At 35.7% G+C, this 25,693-nt stretch overlaps 2 protein-coding genes across 4 annotated transcripts in view; one reads left to right on the top strand and one right to left on the bottom strand.

Moving 5' to 3' along the window:
- Positions 1-1,457: 1,457 nt before the first annotated feature.
- Positions 1,458-11,172, bottom strand: lsm14ab (LSM14A mRNA processing body assembly factor b). 3 transcript variants are annotated; one of them, XM_051135222.1, is made up of 11 exons: positions 10,868-11,172; positions 10,400-10,563; positions 10,178-10,310; positions 8,708-8,818; positions 7,454-7,630; positions 7,282-7,371; positions 6,996-7,187; positions 6,708-6,879; positions 5,770-5,799; positions 5,005-5,248; positions 1,458-3,422 (listed from the first exon to the last, which is right to left on the bottom strand). In XM_051135222.1, exons 1-11 carry the CDS (start codon positions 10,986-10,988, stop codon positions 3,402-3,404), a joined length of 1,455 nt encoding a protein of 484 aa, XP_050991179.1. In that variant the 5' UTR covers positions 10,989-11,172; the 3' UTR covers positions 1,458-3,401. The 3 variants fall into 3 exon arrangements, with proteins under 3 accessions (XP_050991179.1, XP_050991178.1, XP_050991180.1); XM_051135221.1 differs by having other exon boundaries at positions 1,458-3,425; positions 10,868-11,171; XM_051135223.1 differs by lacking the exon at positions 8,708-8,818 and having other exon boundaries at positions 1,458-3,425; positions 10,868-11,170.
- Positions 11,173-12,806: 1,634 nt separating this feature from the next.
- LOC127181019 (transcription initiation factor TFIID subunit 4) overlaps positions 12,807-25,693 on the top strand; it is a 113,737-nt gene continuing 100,850 nt past the window's right edge. The window contains exons 1-4 of the mRNA XM_051135488.1: positions 12,807-13,995; positions 16,937-17,079; positions 22,671-22,781; positions 25,069-25,212. Of these exons, the coding sequence (XP_050991445.1) occupies positions 13,011-13,995; positions 16,937-17,079; positions 22,671-22,781; positions 25,069-25,212 (1,383 nt within the window). The 5' untranslated portion in view covers positions 12,807-13,010. The remainder of the gene's footprint in view (positions 13,996-16,936; positions 17,080-22,670; positions 22,782-25,068; positions 25,213-25,693) is intronic.

Genomic DNA, 25,693 nt, shown 5'->3' with positions numbered 1-25,693 from the left:
ACCTGAATATAAGGAGTTTTTCACTTCCAGCCTTCACAGACAGTTACATATTACTTATAAATGATTTAATACAAAATTAACAGTAGTTATTAAGACTGATGTGGTTTGGAATTGGTAAAATGTGTTTGGAAAAAAAATATGACCAGAATATCAACATGCCTAATAATTCTGCACACAGTGTATTTCTAAATCTGACCCCTCAGTACCTGTTTTTGAAACATAATGTTGATGTTACAGTTATATTAAAATAGTCTAACAGAATTATAATGCACAAATATCAGAATGTTAATTTACATTATTTTATATCATATGTATATTTATGTTAATTATATATAAAAAAATATATAAATTCAGTTATATTAAAATAATCTGACAAAATAAAAAAGCTGATAAAATGAGGCTAAAAATGCAAACAAACGTGCATAGAAATGCACAAACATTTAAAAAAACATTGCTGTAAATCACTTTAATCATTTATATAATTACAAAAAGCAACTATAACATAACTGCAGTTATATTTAGCCTGCACTGTCATGTTTTGAGTACAGAATAAAGAATTATGAACCAGTAGAAAAAAAGTTTTTATGCTGCATCGACTTGTCATTTTATTTTCAGAATTAAGAACCTATTGTGTGCTTTTTTATATTACCAGTGATATTAAAAAATCCTATAAATCACATTTAAAACACCCATTTATTGGTAACACTTTATATTGCATTGGATATAACATGAACATTACTTTGACAGCATTAATAATATTTTTAATATTTAGTTATTTTTAAAGTCAAAGGTTATATGTTAAATTGAATGCACTATGAACTTTAACACTGTAAGGAAGTTATAAAACACCAATAAATTAAATATTCCTAATTCTGAAAGTGAAATGAAAAAAGCTTATGCCTTTATGTGAAAGATAAAATGCTGATCTATTCTTTCATTATCCTTTAATACTCAAAACGAACTAAAAATAAATATATAAATACAAACTATGTTACTCTTTATGTATGTTAACTAATAGATTAAATATGTTAAAGTGTTACACATTTAATATTTTTTAAATTGACAACAAAACCAGTCATAAGGGTCCATTTTTTAAACTGAGATTTATACATCATCTGAAAGCTGAATAAATAAAAATAAACAACATTTGACAGAGGTGCAACTATTTGCAAATCTGTAATCTGAGGGTGCAAAAAATCAAAATATTGAGAAAATTGTCTAAATAAAGTTCTTAGCAATGCATATTACTACTCAAAAATTAAGGTTTGATATATTTACGGTAGGAAATGTCTTCATGGAACATGATGTTAATATCCTAATGATTTTTGGCAAAAGAAAAAATGATAATTTTTGGCAATTGCTACAAATATACTCGTGCTACTTAAGACTGGTTTTGTGGTCCATGGTCACAAATGTTTATTCAGAAAAAAAACAAAAAAACAAGCACACACAGAGGATACTGAACAACTATTTATTTCTCTTGTTGAATAAAAACCTCAGTTTACCCCGTTTGAAGCCCTCTAAGAGCACACCATGTACAACTGCTCGAATTCAGGAAAACAAAACAAAATCATAAACTCGCCAATCAAGTTCCTCCAGAGCTCTGACCACAAAAAAATCACATCAACCCTGTAACACACGTCACATTCTGCACGTCTGTCCAGTTTAACAAGGTTCGCTTCGACTTCATCACGGCATCAGGCCTGAGGATTCATTTCGCATCTCGCTCCAGTCCAAATCCAGCTGCTCAGCACCAATATCTGCGACTCGCTCTGAGCTTTCCCATCATGCCCAGGTCTGAGTGATCGGTCAGACCGCATTTCACTAGCTGCCTGCGTGTTCGTAGTGCTTTTTAAAGGGAGCGGTTGAGCTAATACAAGTAGAGTTGAAAACTATGAAACGGACAAGACAGCGAACGCTGAGGAAAAATAATGCAGAACCAGCTGAGAGAGAGAGCATTTCTCCTCCAAATGTTATCTGTAATTCAGTCTTTGGATCTCTGAAACAAATTAAAAATATGAAGCACACCAAAAATAATAATTAACTCCTTTTTAACAGTGCAGGAACTAGTGCTTCAGTGACATTCAGAGGGGAAAGACAGGATCAAACTTCACTCCGTTTACAGAGCAATACACGGCCGGTACCTGAAACAACACGTTAACATACAAGTGGATCAAACAGGAAACAGAACTATTCACAATAGAGGGGTTCATGGACACTTAGTTTTCCCATTTAGTTTTTGAAGAGCTACACAATGCATCAGTTCGTTTGAATGTATCCTGAAATACTGTCAATTGTTAAAAACCTCCTTTTCAACAAGTCACTTTCTGGCATGACATCAAATTTAGCCTCCTACACAGGCGTCGTTTGTCTTTAAAGTGCACAATTTCGACACATCCAATCTGGTTCTTAAAGGGTTTCAGGATCTTTCCAGAAGATCTCGGCATTAAACAGTGATGGGGCTCGTCGTTCGGGGTTTGCGTCGAGTTTATATCAAAAAGCCCTCTTAGTTTAATGTACATAATTGACATCAAAAGGCAAGAATAACTGGCACTCAAATATCAAAATACATTTTAAAGACGAAGAACCGCAGGGAGAACCAAACAACCTGCGTAGAGTGGCAGAGAGAGGACTTCAGGACACAAAAACAAGAGTTGAATTCATCAATACATTCAATCATACGACAGGGTGTTTGCGTGACCTACAGCTAGAACAGATTATCTGCAAAAATGGATATTTCGGGGACTGTAATAAACTAATGAACTAAAGAAAGAAAAATGTGCTAGTACTACAAACCATGTCAATCTATTAAATGAAGCGAAAGCACCTGTATCCAGCGGGCCGTTTATTTAGTTTGGGTGGCAGAGCTCTGATTCAACCCCCGCAGCCTGTAGACCGGGTTTTGGTGCTTCGAAAGATGAGAACAGATCCAAAAAAAACAAAAACAAAACATGGCATAATAAAGCTTTGACTGAGGAGCGCTCACAGTATCAGCGGGGTTCTGTACACCTAACTGAATATTATCAAATACCTTCTTCTGTTGATTACCAAAGGAACTAAAGGTTGATGCAAAAATACCAGATAATAATAGTAATCGTCGTCGTCGTCATTCCACGGAAGTTTTACGGCATTTTGTACACAAATTCTCCCTTCCGAACGTGTCGAATGCAGATCAAACGGTTCCAAAAAAACAGCAAATGTTTTTTTTTCTTTTTCTAAAAAAGGAAGAAAGGAGAAAAACTCAAAGCTGCGTTGTCCAGCCGAAGGCAGGCGTCGCCTGCGCTGGTGTTAAACAGAGAGAGGCAGTTCCCGTTAGTCAGGAGTCAAAACCAAAGCGTTAATCTAGACGGTGATGATCGGAGATTTCTTGGCTGTACGGATGATCTGGTCTTCGGGTTGGACTACGCCGCCACTTTGTTCTCCTTCTGAAACAAATGTCAAATAATAGAAAAGCAATTCGAATCATTGTACTCTTATTTATTCAATATCAGATATATTAGATGAAATGCCAAATCTCTAACTGGCTAATACCAATATACAGGGTTCATACAAGGTGCTTAAATTGCATGTAGTACTTGAATTTTTTTTTTTTTTTTGCTTATTTCAGTAAATGTCATAAAACTAGCGAGCTAAACCAGTAGCAGTACTGACAATGTTGTTTAAACATGGCTGAAAATGTGAAAAGAGGAATGCATTAACCAAATCAATTGAGTCATTTACACTGGATCCACTCTGACTGATTCAAACCCACTACTTTGATCATTCATTTTAAGCGATTCCCTAGCAAAAGCCAGATTAAATGAAAAGAGCCATTCATTTTCGAATTATGACATCTCTTCTAATGATTTTAAAAAGCATGTAGTAATAGGTAAAACTGAGCTTTTTGAAACTCCGAATCCATAAACCAATGTGTTGGCAAAATGATTCACTGTTTTGAAGCGCTCCAGTTGGATTGCGTATCAAGAATCATTTGATTTAGATCAGGACTTCGGAGTGGGTTTGTGAATCATTTCACTTAGATCGGGACTTTAAACTGAATATCACGAACTATTTGATTTAGATCAGCACTTCACGTATCGTCAATCATTTGATTTATATCGGGACTTTGCATATCATGAATCATTTGATTTAGATCAAAACGAGTTCTTGAATCATTTAGCAAATTGAATGATTCAAATCAAATGATTCACAATGCACGTTTTGAATTCTCGATCTAAATCAAATGATTTGCATTATCCAATTTGAAGTCCAGATCTAAGGCAAATGATTCGCAAATCATTACTCAGATTAGGACTTCAGAGTCGCGAATCATTTGATTTGACATCAGAACTTTGGAGCAGGTTCACAAATATTTTGCTTTAGATCGGAACTTCAGAGTGCAGATTGCGAATCATTTGATTCAGATGATGATTTCGGAGCAGTTTCTTTTTATTTTATTTCTTTTTTTTACTTCTTTTTTTTAAAAAAAAAAAAAAAAAAAAAAAAAAAAAAAAAAAAACAGTGCTTGAAAGTTCTGGAATTTCATTTTATACTATCTGTTCGAACCCTGAATATAGTCACAACACCAGTGTTATTTTGTATTGGTTTTAATACTATTATAGCATTTAGCAATATTATAAGCCTTTGTATACATATTCCATACATTTATTTTTAAATGTTTAAATAGTTTTAATTCAGTTTTAGCAACCCTTTGCACAGACTGTGACGACTCTTTAAAAAAAAAACAAAAAAAAACAACAAAAAAAAACCTTGTATTATATTGCCATAGCATTAAATTACAGAAAACTAGTTAATGCATGAGTTTCTAACAACTCTCTTGACAAAAGTAATCAATCTCGCAGTATTTTCTCAATTGAAAAGTCATAAAAACTTTTTTTTTTTTGGTATTTTAGCAAACAGGAATGCAAAAGATTGTTGTCCGTACACCACTAAAGAAGTTCCACTTCTTAGAATTGTGAAAAGGGTCCATTGGTCCATTAGTGTGGTAAGAGAGAAAACACTAACCCTGTATTCAAAGTCAGAGAACTCTCGTCCGCCTCTGCCGCCTCTGAACCCGCCCCTGTATCCGGGTCCGCCCCCGCGGGAGGGCATGAACGAGCCCCTGCTAGCTGCACGCCCGCGACCGCCACGGAAGCCCATGCCGCCACCTCTGCCGCGGAAACCCCCGCGCCCGCGATTGTGACGCAGCGGAATACCGAACGTCTCTGCGTTCATCCTCCTCTCCTCCGCCCAGGTCTGTCTCCGTTCCCTGAGAGGAAGATGAACAAAAAACACATCAGAATGCAATTCAACAGTGTCGTTCATTCACTGTTGTTGTGCAAGATTGAATCCTAAAATCCACCTTTGGCAGGGTGCCTGTCTAATCTGCAACATGTTTACGTGACATTCATCCTGGAATGAGCTACATTTGGAGTCTGATACGAAAACAGAGCTACTTTATTGACAAATTTGCAATAAAAGGTTTCATTAATAAGGCAGCTAATCGTTTATAATGCAACTTAAAAACACAAAGTGACATTTTCGTTACTTTGGTTATATCATTTGTTCAGGTTTAACACTTTCTAACCATTTTAAATTGTTTGTAATAACTGGTTATTTTAAAGTCATTTTAAGAGATGCCACTCTCAAAAAATGATTTCTTTCTTTAGAAATAATTCTGCACAACACCATCTGAATTTCTTGAATGCGATTCAGACTACCCAGAATTCACAAGCATAGATTCATAAACACATTAGCATGTCAAAACATTTGTATGTAAAAAGACTGCACCTTCCAGAAGCACCTCCTGATCTCTCCTTTCTAGAAAAGACAAGAGAATTAGATGATTCATTCACAGTTAATTCTACACTTTACAACAACAAATTACTACATGAAATAAAGCATGACTCAATCACTCAAAAAAAGCATCTACACCCTGTTCGAACCAGGTCAGACAAGACAGATGTTAAATGTTGATGCTTTTTCATGACTCATTGTTGAATCAGACTGTTTAAAAGACAGAAAACTGGACTAAAATACATTTCCGAGTCTACTGTTGAATATTGCATACGGTTTCATAACTTGTCACAACTGAGAACACGCTGTTATTGGACATCAGGGCTGTGTTGGAGATATTGATCATCCCATTTTGATCAATAATTTTAATGAAGCAACATTAATTCTTAATTTTTAGTCTATGCTGTTTTCAGCCAAATTTGTAAATAAAACTGTACATTGTTACTTCTGATTAGCTTTCACATTGTCAATTTTGCACAAAATGTAAACAATGAATGTTGTTTGGGTACTCTTTAATGTGGTGATAGATATTAATAACATGACCATTCAATGCTCATAGCTCACAAGACAAAAAAAAATACTGAAAGAAGTATTTGCAAATTATATGTACTATATTAAGTATTTACAGCTTTTACAAACTTTAAACATTTATTTCAGTTCCTCTCAATCAACAACAAATACTGTAAATTTAAAAGCGAACAGAAAAAAAGTATAAAACAAACTAATTTTAGTATAAAATATGCCTTAATATGCTAAATCTAACTTTTTGTGTTACCAAATGAGAGGGTCTTTTATGTGCCTGAAATATTTCCAAATGAATCAATATCGAAACATTCATTTTTTTGTGAATTGGAATCGAATCAAATGTGAAGTCCCAATACCCAGCACTAATAAACACATTAGAATTGTTAACACATGAGCTGAGATCTCACCTGGAGTCATCACAGGAGATGTTGTCGAAGAAGGACTTAGATTTGTCATAGTAACAGTTGGGTCCCAGTGGATCCTCCTCATCAGCGTTGCCTTCACTGTTCTGGGTTTCCACACCCGAGTCGGTCTTCTCCTCCCCGTTCAGAGTCTTCTCTGATTTCTCACTCTTCTCATCTGCAGCACATAATGATATCATAACACTGACATTAAAAATTAAATTTAATGACAAACATTTCTCTGTTGGTTTGTGTTGTGCTGAACATAGTAATGCAGTTTTGCCCACACAGTACCTTTAATCTTGAGTTTGTTTTGGAACTCGCGGTCGATCTCTTCCTTATTGAACTGGGCATTGGCACTCTCAAAGTCAAAGTCCTTCTCAAATTTCATTGGTCCATCTCTACGCCCATTAAACCTGCCCCGTCCACGCTGACCGCCACCTCCGCCACCACTGCCCCGCCCCTTTCTCATTGGCGGAGCGCCGGCTGATGAGATAAGCAACACTTATTATCATCACAAATCAAGCTTATCCTGACCGTGATGATGTAAAGGCAGGACAGGCATTTTAAAGTGACTCACCACCAGACTGCCGTTTGTTTGGGTCTTTGTTGTCAGGCCTGTTTGAGTCTGATTCTGGCCGGGGAACCTTCTGAACATCAGACGCTGTAGCTGAACAACAGACATTAACTATTAATGGTTGCAGGTGATGGAAAACACAGCTATGTGTGGTTTCCAAAGCCGTGATTCTCACCTTTCTGTTCCTGGTTTTCAGCAGACTTCTGGGTGCTGAGAGCAGGTCGGGCCGTCCCGGGGCTCCTCTGACTCACCGTACTGGTTGCAGCTGCAGAGGGAGCGACCGGGGCCGTCTGGACCGCATGCTCCAGGGTCGGAGTCTTCCTCGAGGGCTCCAGAGATGGGCTGGAACGACCTGAAAGAGAAGACAATTCAGACTCACAAAAATCAACAACAACAACAACAAAAAAAAAAACAACAACACAACAATGCGGAGAGGAGTTAAATGATGGAAAACGTCAGTGCAGCTCTGCATTTACGGTAAACGTCAGTTGAAGGAACAGTTCATCCAGTAATGAAAATTTGCTGAAAGTTTTATTATGTAGATGAATTCGTTTTTCATAGGAACAGATTTGGTGATATTTAGAAACAAATCCATCAAGCTTCCAGTGGAAAAAGTCCATCCTTTGTTCTGTACATATTTCTCTCCTGATTCAGATGAGAAAGCAGTATTATGGATAGAGGACTCACATTTTAGCCAGTGGCAATGGTTTGGAGTTATTTGTCTTTAACTTCAGCATTTTACTTCACAAGATGTTAATCGATGGACTGGAGTGGTGCGGATTACTTGTGGATTGTTGTGATGTTTTTATCAGCTGTTGGGATTCTCATTCTGATGGCACCCATTCACATCCATTGGTGAGCAAGTGATGAAATGCTACATTTCTCCAAATCTGATGAAGAAACAAACTCATCTACATCTTGCATGCCCTGAGGGTGAGTACATTTTCAGCAAATGTTCATTTTTGGGTGAACTATTCCTTTAAGACAACATGAAACAAGCCTATTTGCAATGTATTTAACTTATGTGATGTGCATCACAGAAACTTGACATTCATCCATTCAGATTTGATTGGATTGTGTACACTAGGTTATGATTACTATATAAATCAATACCATACTATTCGCCTGCCACTGCTTAAAATCAGTAGAAAAGCGGTTTCAAGGATAGAAGTTCTTGCAAGTTAATTAAAAATGTAAAAAAATATTTCTTCATTCTGATGAATGGCACACAATAAGACCAGCAGTTATCATTTTGATTTCATGTTGTCTTCAAAGAACGCAATTTACAAACAGACCAGAGAAGAATGACACTCGAGTCATAAATCTATCACACAGCAATGACACAAGCTGTAATCCTGCGCAATTACAGACCAAAAGACGAACACACTAAAGCCATTCTTCCACACGTTAGCGTCGGTTCTCCGGTTACCTTCGGGTTTGGTAGCACTCAGCGAGCGAGAGTGCGGGGGAAGAGCAGAGCTCTGGGACAGAGGGGCAGTAGTGCTCGCCTCGCTACCGAACGCAGGACCTGAGCTGCTTCCTGTGAGGGGAGGAAGTGCACATCTTTAAGTGTGGGCTTTAACACATCACACACTCTGAGAAGACCCCTCATATGAAGCTTACGTCACAGCCAGACACTCATGCAATCAACCCTTCCACAAGATCCACTTAACCAATGCTCAAAAAAATTCTGTGCATCCCCTCCAGGTAAGTTTCACTGTATTTGCAGAAAATTTGACTTGCAAAGAACTGAAAAGAGCAAAATCTCATCTGATAATGTAGATAATGGTAGGAATCAAGAAGGGTCAACTTACGTCATTTTCTCTAGTTCTTAGCACATATTAAAAATGTGCAATATAAAACACATTTGTGCATTATGCATTAAATCTGTGCAATTTGATGTGCAAATATGCACTTTTGAATATATTGTTTGTCTATCCAAGCATATATCCAAGCACCCTGGAGCACAAAGCCAGTCATAAATAGCATGGGTATATTTGTAGCAATAGCTAAAAATACATTGTATGGGTCAAAATTATACATTTTTCTTTTACGCCAAAAATCATTAGAATATTAAGTAAAGATCATGTTCCATAGTTGTATCTCGGCCAAATATTGGCCTATCCTAACAAACTACAAATCAATGGAAAGCTTATTTATTCAGCTTTCAGATAAATCTCAATCTCAAAAATTGGATCCTTATGACTGGTTTTGTGGTCTAGGGTCACATTTATTCAAAAAATGGACCGCTATCATCTTAACCTGGACTGTTTTTTATGCCAGTAAGAAAGGACACGTCAACAGTGCAAGGCACCACAAGTGAAAACGGGGAACAAAATAGAACTAACACATATCACCATACTTTCTGAGTTGATATGCTTTTGTTTTGTTTTACAAATTTTCTCAAATGTTGTGTTTAAATATGCAAAAGAGGCACTACATAATATATGCACCAAATTGCATTAATTTCCAGAAGAGATATCCAAACACAGGATGAAGCCAGGTTCAAAATTTGGCATGTTAGTTAAATCTGTTAGATTTTGGATTGCTCTTTTCATCACTCCATGAGAAAATAATCAAGAAAAACATTTCACTGAGTTTTTATGACTTGTTTTGAGAGAACAGACTTTATGTTATGAACTGTAATTGAAATCTGCTGATGCAAATAGATAAAGTGTAATAAAATGAAAATTTAAACGTGTGTACTTTTCACTAGTCTGGAAAAAAAAAAGCCATTTAATGGAAGCAAAACAGCTCAAAATTGATGTGTTTTGCCTGTAAAGCACTTAAAAATATTTCAATTTGATATGTCCAAAATTCTAAAAGTTTCATTGTTTGTGTACTCTCTTCTAAACACCATCTTCAAGGCTGGAAGCTACAAGAGCGAGTGCGAACTCACCACCCGTGACCGCCGCTCCGAACGGCTGGGGTACCAGCGGACTGGAGCTGAACTGGCTGTACGGGGCCCGACTGAAGGGGGTGTACGACTGGAAGGAAGGAGCCGTGGGGCCGGCGGTGGATGCCAGAGAGGACTGCGCACAAACACAAGAACGAAACAGGTCAGTATTCACTGCCTTCTATTCTGCAGACACACCTGTGCGTGTACGATAAATGCACCTACCTGCACGATGGCGGGATCCTGAGGAAGGTTGCAGGTGGGTTTGGGCGGCTCGCACACCGTCAGGTCTTTGATGTCACTTCCTCTGAATATGATGTACTCAAAGACATCATCTCGAGGAGGGATCGGTCTGTCCGTAGGACGATCCTCAGTGCCAAAGGACTTCACTGGAGGACAAAAGGAGAGACGAAAATGTTAAAAATCACAAAACATACAATATTTGTTATTATTCTCTAGATCCTAAGTATGTTTCCTTTATATCTGTATTTGAATTAGGCCAGATTGAATAGTTAATCAGGTAAGCGTATTAGAACTCTCTCATATCTGATTGTGTGTAAATATATATTTGTATATAATAGCCAGGGCTACAATAGGATTCTCATGTTTGTTCTCTGCAGGTGTATATGTGTTTAGTGTACACAGGTGTAATTTAGAGTGTGTCTGATATATGCGTGCGTTTATTGTACGTACCTTTAGCCAGAGCTACAGTGCTGTTCTCAGTGTCGATCGTGTATAAAACTCCCTCATATCGGATCTCGGCCTTTGAGATCAGACTGATCTTGCTGCCGATATAAGGCGTCCCTCCGCTCATCTTTCCGCTTGAATTCACTCCCGTGCGCCTGCTCGACTCCTCTGATCTTCTTTGCGTAAGGTTTTATCGGACTGAAGGATGTTTTTCGCTAATTCGATGTCGTTTTCTTTCAGCCTGGGTTTAGCACGACATGGCCGAATTCATTTTCCTCCGCACTGAATCGAGATGCATGCTGGGAAACGCGCTTCCCCCCTCCCTCGCTCCTTCCAGTTGTTATCGCGAGAATTCGCGGGATTTTAGTATGACTCCCGTTACAGTGGGAATTATGTAAGAGTCGAAATGCGATTTGGGAGGTAAATAAAGGGGAATTTTCAATCGGAAAACAATAAACTTTTTAGTTAAATGCCTATAAAGAGATTAATCAACATTCCCAAGCACATGTGCATCTTTCAATGAATGTTAATTGCTTTATTATACCTACATTATAATATTATAGACTAGTTAAAACAATAAACCCTAAAATCCATCAACATCTTCTGCAATATATTTATTATTAAAGCCTGTGAAACTAATATATGATGAATGAACTCAGAATGAACTCTGTGACCTGGTTATAGCCAATGAGGAGAGCTGAGGCATTTGTTGTTGCACAATTACATATCCAGCATGTCAGATTACAAACAGCAGAACTGAGGGATTATTTAATCATAAATGCACTGTACACTGAAGAGCAATAAAGTCTTCTAAAGCAGTTTAAAGTCTTATAATGTCATTCCAAGTATTGACTTCGCATGCTTTGATATTAGAAACTTTCATTATTCTGTCCATTTTAATTTGTAATATATGCCAATCTTTGAATTTTCTGCATCTTTTACCAGAATTTACTTTGAAATAAACTTTCTCTTGCTGCATGACTAGCTAACAGGGAACATCTCAGAACATTCTGGTAAGATTGTCCCCAAATTGTGAACATATATTCTTGCAGTAACGTTAATAGAATGTTAGTTCAGTTTTCTGGTATTTAATGTTTTCAAACATTACAAAAACATTATTTATACACTACCAGTCAAAAGTGTTTTGATGTGTTTTAAAGAATTGTCTTCTGCTCACCAATTCTACATTTATTTGATCCAAAATACAGGAAAGTAATATTGTGAAATGTTTTTACTATTTAAAATAACATGCTTTCTATTTGAATATATTTTAAAATGTAATTTATTCCTGCAATCAAAGCTGAATTTTCAGCATCACTACTCAGTCAACAGTGCCACATGATCCTTCAGAAATCATGCTGATATGCTGATTTTCTGCTCAAGAAACATTTTTGAACTATTATTATCATTATTATCAATATTTAAAACAGCTGAGAACTTTTTTTAGGATTCTTTAATTAATAGAAATTAATGGGAATTTGAAAGTAATAGAAATGAATACTTTTATTTAGCAAGGCTGATTGATTAAAAGTGATAAATTATAATGTTACAAAATATTTATATTTCAGATAAATGCTGTTCTTCTGAACTTTCTATTCATCAAAGAAACATGAAAAATTCTACTCAACTGTTTTCAACAACATAATAATAATAATAAATGTTTTTTGAGCAGCAAATCATAACAGAATGGTTTTTGATGGATTATGTGACTGGAGTAAGGATGCTAAAAAATCAGCTTTGAAATCACAGGAATAAATTACATTTTAAATATTCAAATATAAATCAATTATTATAAATAGTAAAACAATTTTAGAACGTTTTTGAACTTAATTGGAACGTTAGAAGAAACGTTCCTAGAACACATTTTGTTAGCTGGGGACCTTTTATTAATAAGAGAGACAGAATTCGTATTAATATCTATCTATCTATCTGTCTACCTATCTGTCTATCTATCTATCTATCTATCTATCTATCTGTTCCCTCCAAACTCATGTAGTGTGCTCGACCGCCTTGAGTTGTAACAGGGGGACAACTGTTTGGTTTTGGCCCTCTGACGTCACATCCATTCCCACAATGCCATAGTAACACGACTGCGCACTCGCGCTCGTGGACGCGCACCAGCAGACAGCCCATCACACACAGAGCGAACATGGCGGGCGCCTCCGACCCTCTGGAAGACATGCTCTTCTCCGAGGTGGACGAGAAAGCCGTGAGCGATCTAGTGGGCTCGCTGGAGTCTCAGCTGGTGGGCCAGAGCGAGCCGCCCGCCGCGCAGCCCGAAAACGCACGCCCGGGCAGCGCGAAGCAGCAGCAGCAGCAGCAGGCAGGAGGAACAGCGCAGCTGCCTGCTCCTGTAGACTCTCCATCAGAACCACAACAACAAGCACAGCAGCAGCAGAACGCACGGAAAGCTGCGCGCAACCCGGATTCCGACCCGAAAGACGTCAGCCTGGATAAGCACGCCAAAGCCCTGGAGAAGGAGAGCCCTCTGAAGTCACATGGAGGCAGCATCATCATCATCACTACGGCTGCGGCGGCAGCAGCATCCGACGCTCCTGCACCGGGCAACAAAGGTGAGAGCCCGAGGGACACCCGCAAGAAGCACCCGGGGAATACGCGCACGCTGCGCTCCGCAGCATCCCACAGTCTCAACGGCAACGGAGGCGGCGCAGCATCAGCATCACCCGGCACCTCCAGCCCGAGCGGCACGACTTTCACCGTGTCCAGCAACCCGCAGGCGATCGCGCTGGACCGCGGGACGCCCACCATCGCGCTGCACAGACTCCCGCGTCACATCATCGCCAGCATCGCGCAGAATGGAAACGGCACGTCCGTGTCCGCGCTGGTCCAACAGGGCGCTCGGATCGCAGCGACGGGCGCGCAGGTCAACCACAGCAAACCACCCGCGGACGCGTCCGGGAACAACGCGAAACCCCAGGCGACCTCTGCGCCACCCGCGGCGGCCGCAACAGCGCCTGTCAAACCCGCTGTCAGTGTCAGTGCGGCTCCGGTCATCAGACCTGCGCAGACGCAGCCGCCTGCGCAGCAGAGGGTCGTAACCCCGCAGTTGATTGTCAGACCGCCGCAACAACAAACTACCATACAGCTGCCGCCCGGATTCACCATCCCACCAGGTACTTACGACTTATTACTGTCTGATGTGCGCTACCTACTGTATTCTGACTCTGCTCCACATGTTGGAATAACAGTAAAGTAATGCAAACTCTAAAATAACACAGTCTGGGAATGATGTAGTGAGCAAAAAACTCTCATATTTGAGCTTGTCTGTCCTTCTGCACATCCATTAGCTACTTTATCCTGTTACACTTTTTAATGAGTGATGAGCACTTGTTGATGCTCTTCCTTCACTAACTGCTTTCAGTGAAGTACATACGCAGACAGTTTATAATTGTCCTCAAGACTAATTTCAAGCGTTTAAGCCAAAGCATTTACATCACATTTTTTTCTGACATCATGATAAACAAATTCTTTCAAGTGTGTCTAAACATTTGACTGCAAGTGTAAACGCTTCCATTAAGGTTCAGAAAGTGTTTTATGGCCTCTTTAAGTTGAACTTTTGAAAGGATATTTGTTTAAAGTTTGTTTGCATAATTTAAAATATTGTTATATAAATATAAATATATTCAGTGGCCCCAAAAAGTATTTAGACACTTAAAGTGACATTTCTAAATGTGTAAAAGCGTCTTTATATGCCATCAAATGCAAGGTTTTTTTCTCGGAAATACTATGTTTCAAACGTATTTTTAGTCTGACGTTTTTATTAAGAAGTGTGTTTATCTTGTCTTTGTCTTGGCCAAAAAATAATCAGAAGAAATATGTAAGAAATAATAACAATAAGAAGTAATATTTTAATAACATTAAGACGTAATAACATAAAATCTGCATGTAATAATTGCGAAAGAATGAACAAATGTGTCCCTGGCCCCCAAAACCAGTCATAAGGGTCAATTTTTTGAAACTGAGATTTATACACCATCTAAAATAAATAAGCTTTGCATTGATGTATGGTTTGTTAGGATAGGACAATAGTTGGCCAAGATACAAACCAATTAAAAATCTGAATCTGAGGGTGCAAAAAAATCAAAATATTGAGAAAATAACCTTTAAAGTTGTCTAAATGAAGTTCTTAGCAATCCATATTATAATAAAAAAATTTTTTAAATGTATTTACGGTAGGAAATTTACAAAATATCTTCCTGGAACGTGATCTTTACTTAATATCCTAATGGTTTTTGGCATAAAAGAAATATCTATAATTTTGACCCATACAATGTATTTTTGGCTATTGCAACAAATATACCCATGCTAGGGTCACAGCAGGGTCACACATAGAGTCACAAATGTGGTTTAAAATAGATGATGCTTAAAAATATTTGATGTAATTTAATCAAATGCTAGTTTTCAATTTACTATTAAGATTATTTTTAGGCAAGACATAAGCTTCCTTAGATTTTTTTGTATGTAATATAATATGTTGTATTTAATATAGTGACACTCAAACAATTTAAAGAGTGACTCAAGTCTCCAGATACTTTATTCTCTATGAATTATGTATATGTTTTCAGTATCTGTAAACAAACCTCACGCCATATGATTGTAGTAATTGCATTTGCAAGTTGATCAAATACTTTCTGGATCTGCAGCATTGATCATCTGGTGCTTTAAAGAACCCAAAAACAAACACACTGATCTGAAGATGCTTTAATGTAACATCAGTAACATTTGTTTCGTCTGGTTTTTTTGCTGACGGTGCTGAAATGTGAGAATGGATAAATGAGATCTGAACCTAAAATCAACTTTAGATCAGTTTAAATGCTACTTAAATACTGTTTGGTGTAGATAAACTTTACATTAATGCATTTGCATGCTGACTAATGAGACAAAAACTGATGCAGAGTCAGTTCGGAGTCAGTAATGAGGAGAAAGTAGATCAAAAAAAGTGACTTGATGTCTTACAAACGACTCACACTGTTCACAGATGACAGTTTCAAGTCTAGCAAGGAGAGATCATTTTTTTAATGATGGAGAATTCATGATTCATCATGAATCAGCTGTTCATTTGCACTTTCTGTCAGTAAAAATACGAAGCCTTAGACAGATTCACCTGTTGCCTTCTCACTCTCAGACTGAATGTGTTTAAGCACGAGTTGATGAAATCAGTGAAATCTGAACTCTGTCTGAACTCTTATCATTATTTCACACTAATATCAGTTTTGGTTGCGAAAGCTGTCTAAGTTTAATTGTGCGTGTAATCAGTGATCTGCGGTTAAGCGGGTCGGCGGTTTTGTTTTATAAGAACAAACTGCTCTGTGTAAAACACCTAAACATCCTACAACACTCTGAATATATCTGTAGTGCAGCTTAAATGGGTGGTTTACACATAGCAAGGAAAATGTTTCTATAACATATTTCATGCAAAACACATTTTCTTTACATAAAAGATAAAAGATAATCCTAGAATAATTAGAACATAAACATTTATTAAAATTTTGAGTTTTTAATCATATAATTTTTCCCCCCATGAAACCATGAATTTTTAACAGTGTTAACATGTAAAATAATCAAGAATTTAAGGTGCATTTTTTCAGGTCCTGTATTAGTTGACCGTCTCTTTTCTCATTTAAGTTTTTTGAGTTTTTTTTTTAATTTTGATCGTTCACTAATTTATCTTATATAGTCCTGTGGTTTGACAAATGTCAGTATGGTATTACATTTAGCCTTTTAAATAATATTAAAAAATATTAAATAAACAAATGAGGTTTAAAAGAGAATGTGTAGCAAGCCAGGTCAGCTCATTAAAACTATTTCTTGCCATTTAGTCAAATGCTGTTTTTAATTGATTGTTTTTAGGGAAATGCATTCACGTAAAGACACCAGACAGACAAAAAAACAGAATAATTACTTAATTAATCTGAATTATTCACAGTTTTGGTTTCAAAAGAATCCAAAGGCTTCAGCTGACTGTAAGTTTTTATGAAGCATGGATGCTTTACATCATTCTTTGCTATGCATTTTTCAGAGGTCAGAGGTGACTAACTCATGCGTGTGTTTCAGGTATGGTTCTGGTCCGGACGGAGATGGGTCAGCTAGTGATGGTTCCTCAGCAGGCTCTGGCTCAAGCTCAGGCCCAGAACAGCATCTCACCGCGGCCCTCTACGCCCACCAGCGTGGCCACATTCAGGGTCACGACCCCACAGGTATAGCCCATAATGCTCTACAGCACAATAATCTGATGCACAGATGAGGTTTCTCCTAAATGTGATTTCTGAAACTCAAGAAGCAAATTTTTCCCAAACCTGCTGCTCTAAAACTCAAATGACATCAGGCTGTTTTAAATCAGACCAGATGCATTTCATCAAACCTTTTTTATTTAATACTCTTTTATTGTTTTTGCAAAGGCAATATTGTAAAATGTTTCTGTGTCACTGAAAATTATCTGCTGAGAGACTGAACACACTCCTCTACAAATTAAAGATCCGTTTGCTTGCTTTTCCTGATTGAAAAGTTATTTTCCCTAAGATTGAAAGTCAAGATCCTACATTTGAAATCTCTCTCTTATTTTTATTTACAACTGTAAATAATGGATGAAAGGAAAATATCATGATGAGCCAATTGTGTGGTACAGTATTATGTTTTCTGTTTTATTTTTAATTTTACTTAAAGTTTTAGTAATTTAGTTGTATTTTTTCCATTTTTAATAGTTTTTAAAAATATGTCTGGTATAGTTTTTATTCATTTTATTTCAGTTTTAATGTTAGTTATTTTAGTACATCCAGTACACCAAGTTATGCCTTAGCAACTAGCTAAATGTCTATTTTATTTAACTAGCTAATGTGTATTTTGTCAATTAATACAATAAATATCTATATATTTTTAATGGTTTTAGTTTTATAAATATAATAATCCTGGTCACGACCCCCATTTGGGGTCACCAAAGGTCTCTCAGGGGTCACCAAACACATTTGAATGAATTATAATTTCACTAATAATCGTAATCGTAATGCACAGTAAACACAAGAAGGCGGTAACTTTAGCTACTGCTGTCAAAAAGTTGAATTCTGTGAAATCTTTATCACTCAGTGATGAAATAAAGACCCGCAGCAGTAAAAGTGAGTGATGATATTCATATTGTGATCACTAAACTCACTCCTGATATGACGCTTTTTCAGAGTCCCAGGAAAGATGAAACAGCAGGTGATTTGATACGTTAATAATAACCTGTCCACAGATGCAGGCACGTCTGTGAAATTCAACTTACCTGATTTGATTTCTATGCAGTGAGAAGAAAACACTTTTGTGAAGCATTTGACTCCATGAGAAACACATTTAGAAACACCAATCTGAATACTATAAATCATGCATAAATATTTAGACCTAAATGTAAGATTTGTGTATTTGAATTGCATCTAAAATTTCCAACAATTTAGATCCCACAGCTTTAACGTGAACAAACGAATAAACATACTAATCAACTGAATGTGTTTTAAATACACGTTAACCAGGTTTATATATTTGTCGTCAATAAATCCAATTAGATCATAGATTTGAACCTTAATATTCTTTGTTCCACTTTTAGCCGTATTTGAACGCTGAATAATTGTACTGATTCTAAACGATTTGAATAAATGCATTTTGAAAAATAATGCACATTTTTTTAAATAAAATCAAATGGATGAAAATATTTTGAATAGATGAAGAGAATGTGTTTGTGTTAAAACTGTATAATCCAAATGCATGGAATTTTTATATGCAATTTAAAAACAAAAATCTTAACCTCATAAACAAAACCGAGCAAACTGAGTGTTTCCTGTCACACATGCATTTGATAAAAGACATTCGCACCTTCTTTTTGAAACGCGTTTGTCAACGTAAGACATTAACAATCATAAACTTGAGTGTCAGTATTTTCTTTGCATATTTTTACAAACTTCAAAGCATCAGTGCACAGAAATTATTTTCACATTGCCCATCTGTACACTGTTAAACTTTCCAAACAATTTTTTTCCTGTTCAATATTTAGAAATCCAGAGTTTTGTCAGATGAATAGTATGAATGCATGCATAAGGTTCACTGCTGACATCTAGTGGTGTGCTTTAGTCAGTACATCCTGAGATTGGATTTAGACTTCATTTCTTCTCATTACACTTCAGTGTTGTGTAAATTAAACTGTTATCTGTTTGTTTGTAGGACTGCAACACGATTAGTCGTGATTAATTGATTCAAAATAAAAGTTTGTTTACATACTATATGTGTGTACTGTGTATATTTATCATGTATATATTAAGGAAAAATATGCTAGATTTATATAATATAAATTATATACAAGTGTTTACATACAAATACATACAAATATGTTTTTCAGTATGTACATTTATATATAGATAATAAATATATACTGTACACACACATATAAACTTTTATTTTGAATCGATTAATCACGACTAATCGTTTTGCAGCCCTAACAGTTTGTTTCAAATGCATTGCTTCTTCACAGTGATATCAAACATGAATAAGTACATAAAGAAAAACAGTTAGCTGGTCTTTGCTGTTTTTCACATATTAATACTTCCTGTTCAGAATATTTAATAGAATTTTAATATGTTTGTATGTATTAATTTATTGGAGGTTTTTATTTTTTTTTATTTTTAGGATTCAAATTTACAGTATACGGCCACAAGAAGGCAGTCTTGTGCCTAGTCGTCCTATTTGCCTTTTGTTATATTATTTTTGTATTTTTCGTTTTTCAAATTATGCAAAAAAGTAATTATGAGCAATGCTTATATATCTGATAATAATATCAGAGTAGTTTGCATAATATAATAAAGCTTTAGTATTGGAGAGTGTAATGTCTGCTCATTGCCACCAGATGCCGCCAGACGCTCGCATGTATTAGTGCCTCAATGTTTTAACTCGACATGTTAATAACAAATCAGGCCATTCAAACATTTATAAAACATTGCACATCACATTTCTGGTTGTATGATTTTACATTTGCAATACATTTATGTGTAAGCATTTAGTCCAAATGTCCAAGGCAAAGGCAATTTGTTACAGAGCCAATAATATTCGTAGTACACAATGGTAGGTTTATTAAAAAGCTAGATTAAGAACCAGAGAAAAATGCAGAAAAAAAGAAGAACATTAAAATTAATCAACAATTAAAATTTTTAATTATTATGCTATAGGCCTATTTTTGGTTTTGTGCCTCTAGACACAAAATGTCAAATTTATACAGCGTTAAATATTATAATTAGTTATTATTACTACAGTAAAATTCTTTTAGTCAGTTTTAATGGTTGTGGTGCATGACTAATACTTGTTACTGCAGTTTTGCACAGCTATATATAGTGTTGTAAACTTCGTTTACTGCGCTAACGTGTTTCCCTGATAAACTCTGTTAAGGACAGTGAGCCTTGTGTTTGTGAGGTGAGAGTTTATATTCCCAGGCGTCTCCCTTCATCCTGCTGTCAGTCATTCTCCGGTTCTCTGCGGCGGAAGACGTTCCTCTTTCCCTCCGAATGCGTTTAATCATTTATCCTCCAACTGCCTGATCGCTGTAAACGCGAACTCAACTTTCAGCGTGGAGCGAGAGACTCGTTCTGTGGCGTCGCCGTCAGTGTGCGTGTGCATGTGTGCGGCCCCGAGCTCTTCCGCATCTCAGGGGCCCTCGGGCGCCGCTCTCTCTGTAGGGGCCCAGAGACGAGCATCTGTGAGGAGAGAGCGCGTGTTGGCAGTGGCCTCGTCCTCAGAGCTGTTAAACTGTGGCTCGGTGCCTCGTCTCGGGCCGCGGCGGCACGTCTCCGTCTCTGTCCAGGGCTCTGCGCCCGCTCACGTGATTATTGAGCTCCTCACTTCGCAGCGTTGCCCCTCAGCAGAGGGATTTTCACCCGTGTTTGCCCCTCTAGACACAGTGATATCAGGGGCTGCAGTGCAAGGATGATTTCAGTCAGGAACACCTGGTCGTAATTCACCTGAAAATCACCAGAAATAAGAATTATTGTTCATTGTATATAATATTGCATTTAGTTGCATATAATAGCTATTTTGCATGTTTTGAATATTTTAGAAATGTATCGAAAGATATTTTTTTAAATATATATTTAAGAATTATTTTGCTAATTAAAAAAAAAAATTCTTATAAATAATTTCTTATTTTTATTTTATTTTTTTTTTAAATAAATTTTATACATTTAAGATTTATTTAGTATATTTTGAATATTTTAGATGTAAGAAATTATTTTATATAGGAACTTTATATGTTTTATTTAGGCAAAAATAGAGTATATATAACTCAAAAAAGCCTAAAGTCTAAATAAAAAGAAATTAGAAGTATTACATAAGAGCTATTTTGCATATTTTGATTTTAAAAAATTGTAAAAATCCTTTTAATTATATATGTGTGTATGTATGTATGTGTGTGTGTGTGTGTGTTTTCTTTCTTGTTTTTTTTTTTTTGAATATTTTAGTAACGAAATTATTTTATAAAGAACTAAGAAATTATGTATTGGATATATTTAAGGAAATATATACATATATACATAATTAAAGAATATTAAACTATATATAATTTAAATATTTTTATGTAGTTATATTTTACAAATTTTAATCATTTAAATATTTATAATTATTTTATATATTTTGAATATTTTAGAACTAAGAAATAATTTTATAAGAAATTTTATAAGTAATTATATTTTATATAAAATATAAAATGTTTATAAAAACAAAATATAAAACATTTAAAGAAAAATATAAAAATATAATATATATAATAAATATATAATAAAATAATATTAAAGAATATATAATTTCAATAATTTTTACATTTTAACAACTGTAAAGGAGTTTCAGCTTTGATTTCACAAGTGCAACACTCACAAACATTAGATTTTAATTTTTTTTTTTAAAAATCAGTGACGTTTTGGCCTACTTTAAGCCTTTCATCAGACACTAGATATTTTTGGCATATTTTATTTTATGTATTTTATTTTACATTTAATATATTTAGAATTATTGTACATAATTTGAATCTTTGAATATATATTACTTGCATATTAATTGTAGGATAAATAACACATCATGTCTGTTTCCAGGTAGCAAACAGGGTATAGAATTAAAATTAACTAAAGTTCTAAGAAAAGTGTGCAAGTGTAGTTTTTAACAAGGAAAAGGAAACTTTGCCAAGAAAGTTGAATAATGTTTTATAGGCTTTTACGGACAGATTTTTGGAACAAGGTGTGAGAACATGGCATTTCCCAGAACTGTGTTACTGTTTTTTTTTTTTTTTTTTTTTTTTGTTATTATTAATTTTTTTTTAAATTGGGGGCGTAATCGTTGCCTCCTGAATAAGTTCTAGATGATTTATGCACTTTACAGCTCAAATGAAGTATTTCAGCTGCATCTCTCCAGAATATATTGCCCTAAAAATGTCCACTATAAGTTTATGACTGCAAACATGATTTTTACATTTTTCTTAGTCTCTAATATTGCCATAAATGCCATAAATAATCAATCCTTACACTGAGTATTGAAGTCATAGCAGCCTTAGTGAATGCACACAACACTGAAGAAATGAGCATGTGTGTCACTAACTAAACTCTTTCAAAGTTACTCATCCAGTGACTAGTTCTTTTTTTTTAGAAGTGCTCATAGTTTCTGACTGTGATCTTATTTATAAACGTGATGCTGAGTCTGGTTTTCAGATCCTGTGATTGGTCCTTTCCTCTGTGATGCTTTTCCTCCTTCCTTTCTTTCTTTTCTCTTTCTCTCGCTCCTCTCCTCCCTGCAGTCTCCTGTTAGCACTCAGGCGATTCGTCCCGCTCCTGCGGCTCAAACCAAACTGGTCCAGTCTAGTTCACCGAGCGCCGCGGCCCAGACCAGCACCGCAGCCGGCCCCGCTGTGAGCATCTGCCCTGTCCCGTCTCTCTCTCTCTCCCCATCTCTGTTTCCCACTCATCAGCATCAGTTGATTTTGTCTGTGTAAGCATTAAGATGGCAGGAATGCCAGCTGTATCTCACCATAGAGTTTCAGAGGAGAAAAACTTACAGCAATTTAAAAAATTTCAGATTTAGTAAAAAAAATTCAGACAAGAAGATACAAGAGGCTCTGCAATGTATTTAAAATATGGTTACAAATTTAGAAGATACAGTTTTTTCACTAAAACTTTATTTTATTCATTTAAGTGTAATTTTCTGGTAATACACTGGTTCTCAACTAGGTGGCCTCAGCAAACTTCCAAGGGACCTTAAGATGACTTAAAATGATTTTAAATAAGAGAAAACAAGTTTTAAAATAAGCTGAAACAACTGAAAATCAAGATGTAATTTATTTTATTTTATTTTATTTTATTTTATTTTATTTTATTTTATTTTCAATCACTCAATCACTGTCATTTTATTTAAGAGCCACGATTCACAGCGTATTGGAAAACCTGAATATATGAGGGAATTTTTAAAGTGTGATTCAGTGTTGTTATTGTTAACTAATACTAAAAAACAACCATAAACACATTTTTATTACTTGAAATAAAATATAAATAACATTTATATATTTATATATGTATATATAATAAAATATTTCAGCTACTTACTAAAACATTTTAAATACTAAAATAACTAAAACTAAAAAAAGCTAAAACTAATAAGTAAAATTAATACAAACTATACAGACATATTTATAAAAACACAAAAAATAAAAATGTATTTCAGTGATACTAAAACAACACTTGTGGGATTTGTAGATCTGGAAAAGTAATAAAATAAAATAAAATAAAATAACACATTTGTAGTATTTTAGCGGTTCATATATTTTAGTATTTCAATGATACTTATGATACTAAATAATACTAAAACAACACTTGTGTGAATTGTATACCTGGAAAAGTTACAGAAATAAAATAAAATAAAAAAATTAAATTAAATTAAATTAAATTATAAAATTTGTAGACCTGGAATTGTCATAGAAATAAACTAAACTAAAATACAATAATACATTTTATAATAATATATTTTAGTATTTTTTTAAAGGATACTAACGATACTAAACAATACTAAAACAACACTTGTGTGATTTGTAGAACTAGAAAAGTCATAGATAAAATAAAATAAAATAAAAATTACATTTTTGTAATTAATATAATTTTTTCAAGTTATGTCAAGCTCTGAAATATTTTAGTGAGCAGAAATTGCTATTTCAGTAAAATCATTTAAAAATGTCTGGAAGCATGTAAAATCAAATCAAATTTTGCAGACCTGGAAAAGTCATAAAAATAATAAATAAAATAAATTAACATTTGTAGACATGGAAAAGTCATAGAAAATAAAATAAAATAAAATATTTTTTATTATTTTAGTAGTTATTGTATTTTAGTATTTCAATGATACTAATGATACTAAAACAACACTTGTGTCATTTGTGTGAGACCTGGAAAAGTCCTAATAAATAAAATAAAATAAAATAAAATAAAATAATGAATTTTTGTACTTAATATAAGCTCTGAATATTGTGGTGAGCATTAATTGCTATTGCAGTAACATCATTAAAAAAAGTCTGGAAGTATGTAATTTGATTAATTAATTATAATTATAATTATAATTTTATTTGATTTGATTATTTAGATATCTTACCACTATAATATATTATCACCGTTCATTTCTGCAATTAAAAAAATGTTTGAAAATGAGCAGCTTTGTCATTACAGCAGAAGTACCAGAAAGTCAAAAAACGTTGTCGGAAAAATCCAGTCTGGTCGATATTTGTTGTGAGCACTGTACGGACTGATCAACAGCCAAAACCAGAACTATCTACTGTATAATATAATCTTATGTGCATTTAAACTACTCCTATACTCTGTAAAGTCATGTTTCATTCGATTACTTACATAAAGACAAAGAGCAGACAGTAAAAACGCAGCATGGCTGTAAGAGATGGAGAGCGAGCGCCTCAGGAGCAAACCGAGCGAACTGTGAGTCGTCAGGTGCAGCGATCACGTGCTCGGAGTTCTTCTCCTCCTCCATCTGTCTCTCTCTTTCTCTCTCTCTCTCTCGGCTCCTGTCGTCCCGCGCTCTCTCGGGACACGCGATGTGACAGGGCGCGCTGTGGCCGTCTCTCCTGTTCTCTGTGGCCTTGCTGGCAGGCAGACGTCAGCTTGTGTTTATCTCCGTGTCTCTGCTCCTTCCTCCTCTAGAAGGCCCCCGTGGCAGCCGCCGTGGCAGTGACAGCTCCCCAGCAGGTCCAGCCGGCCTTGGGCCCCCAGGGGCCCCTCACTCAGATGCCACTGGCCCCGCAGAGCGCAGCCGCCCCGGCCCCTGGAGCTTCGGTTGTCTCCCAGGTCTGTGTGCCCTCCCGTATCGAAGCCCACAAGTTTGTCGCTCTCTTTATCTATTCTTTTTCTCAGCTCAAGTGAGTGACTGTTGGACCCCTCAAGCCTCCCTGGTTAACTGTCAGGACTTGGTTAAGCTCCATTCAACCCAAACACACACACACACGCACACACACACACACACACACACACACACACAGCTGCCAGCATGTTCATGCATAGACAAACAAACACACATGTGGCAATGCCAGCCTATAGACATCTGGGCATCACATCTGTACACAAAACACAGACATGCATGTTCACATATGCTATTATTCATTAAAAAAAAACAAAAAAACATGCAGTAAAAATGTGAAATATTACTGCAATTTAAATACCTATATTCTATGTGAATATATTGTAAAATGTAATTTATTTCTGTGATGCAAAGCTGAATTTTCTGCATCATTACTCCACTCCAGTGGCACATGATCCTTCAGAAATTCTA

Source organism: Labeo rohita, chromosome 18, assembly GCF_022985175.1.
Source record: "Labeo rohita strain BAU-BD-2019 chromosome 18, IGBB_LRoh.1.0, whole genome shotgun sequence".
Classification (NCBI taxonomy): domain Eukaryota; kingdom Metazoa; phylum Chordata; class Actinopteri; order Cypriniformes; family Cyprinidae; genus Labeo; species Labeo rohita.
This window is presented reverse-complemented; position numbering and strand designations above follow the sequence as displayed.

Excerpts from the sequence above, each read along its gene's own strand:
- lsm14ab (XM_051135221.1), bottom strand. The coding sequence starts at position 10,988 with ATGAGCGGAGGGACGCCTTATATCGGCAGCAAGATCAGTCTGATCTCA. Across the intron at positions 7,188-7,281 it reads AAACAAACGGCAGTCTGGTG|CCGGCGCTCCGCCAATGAGA; the intron begins GTGAGTCACTTT and ends TTATCTCATCAG. Across the intron at positions 3,426-5,004 it reads TCTCTGACTTTGAATACAGG|AAGGAGAACAAAGTGGCGGC; the intron begins GTTAGTGTTTTC and ends CATTTGTTTCAG.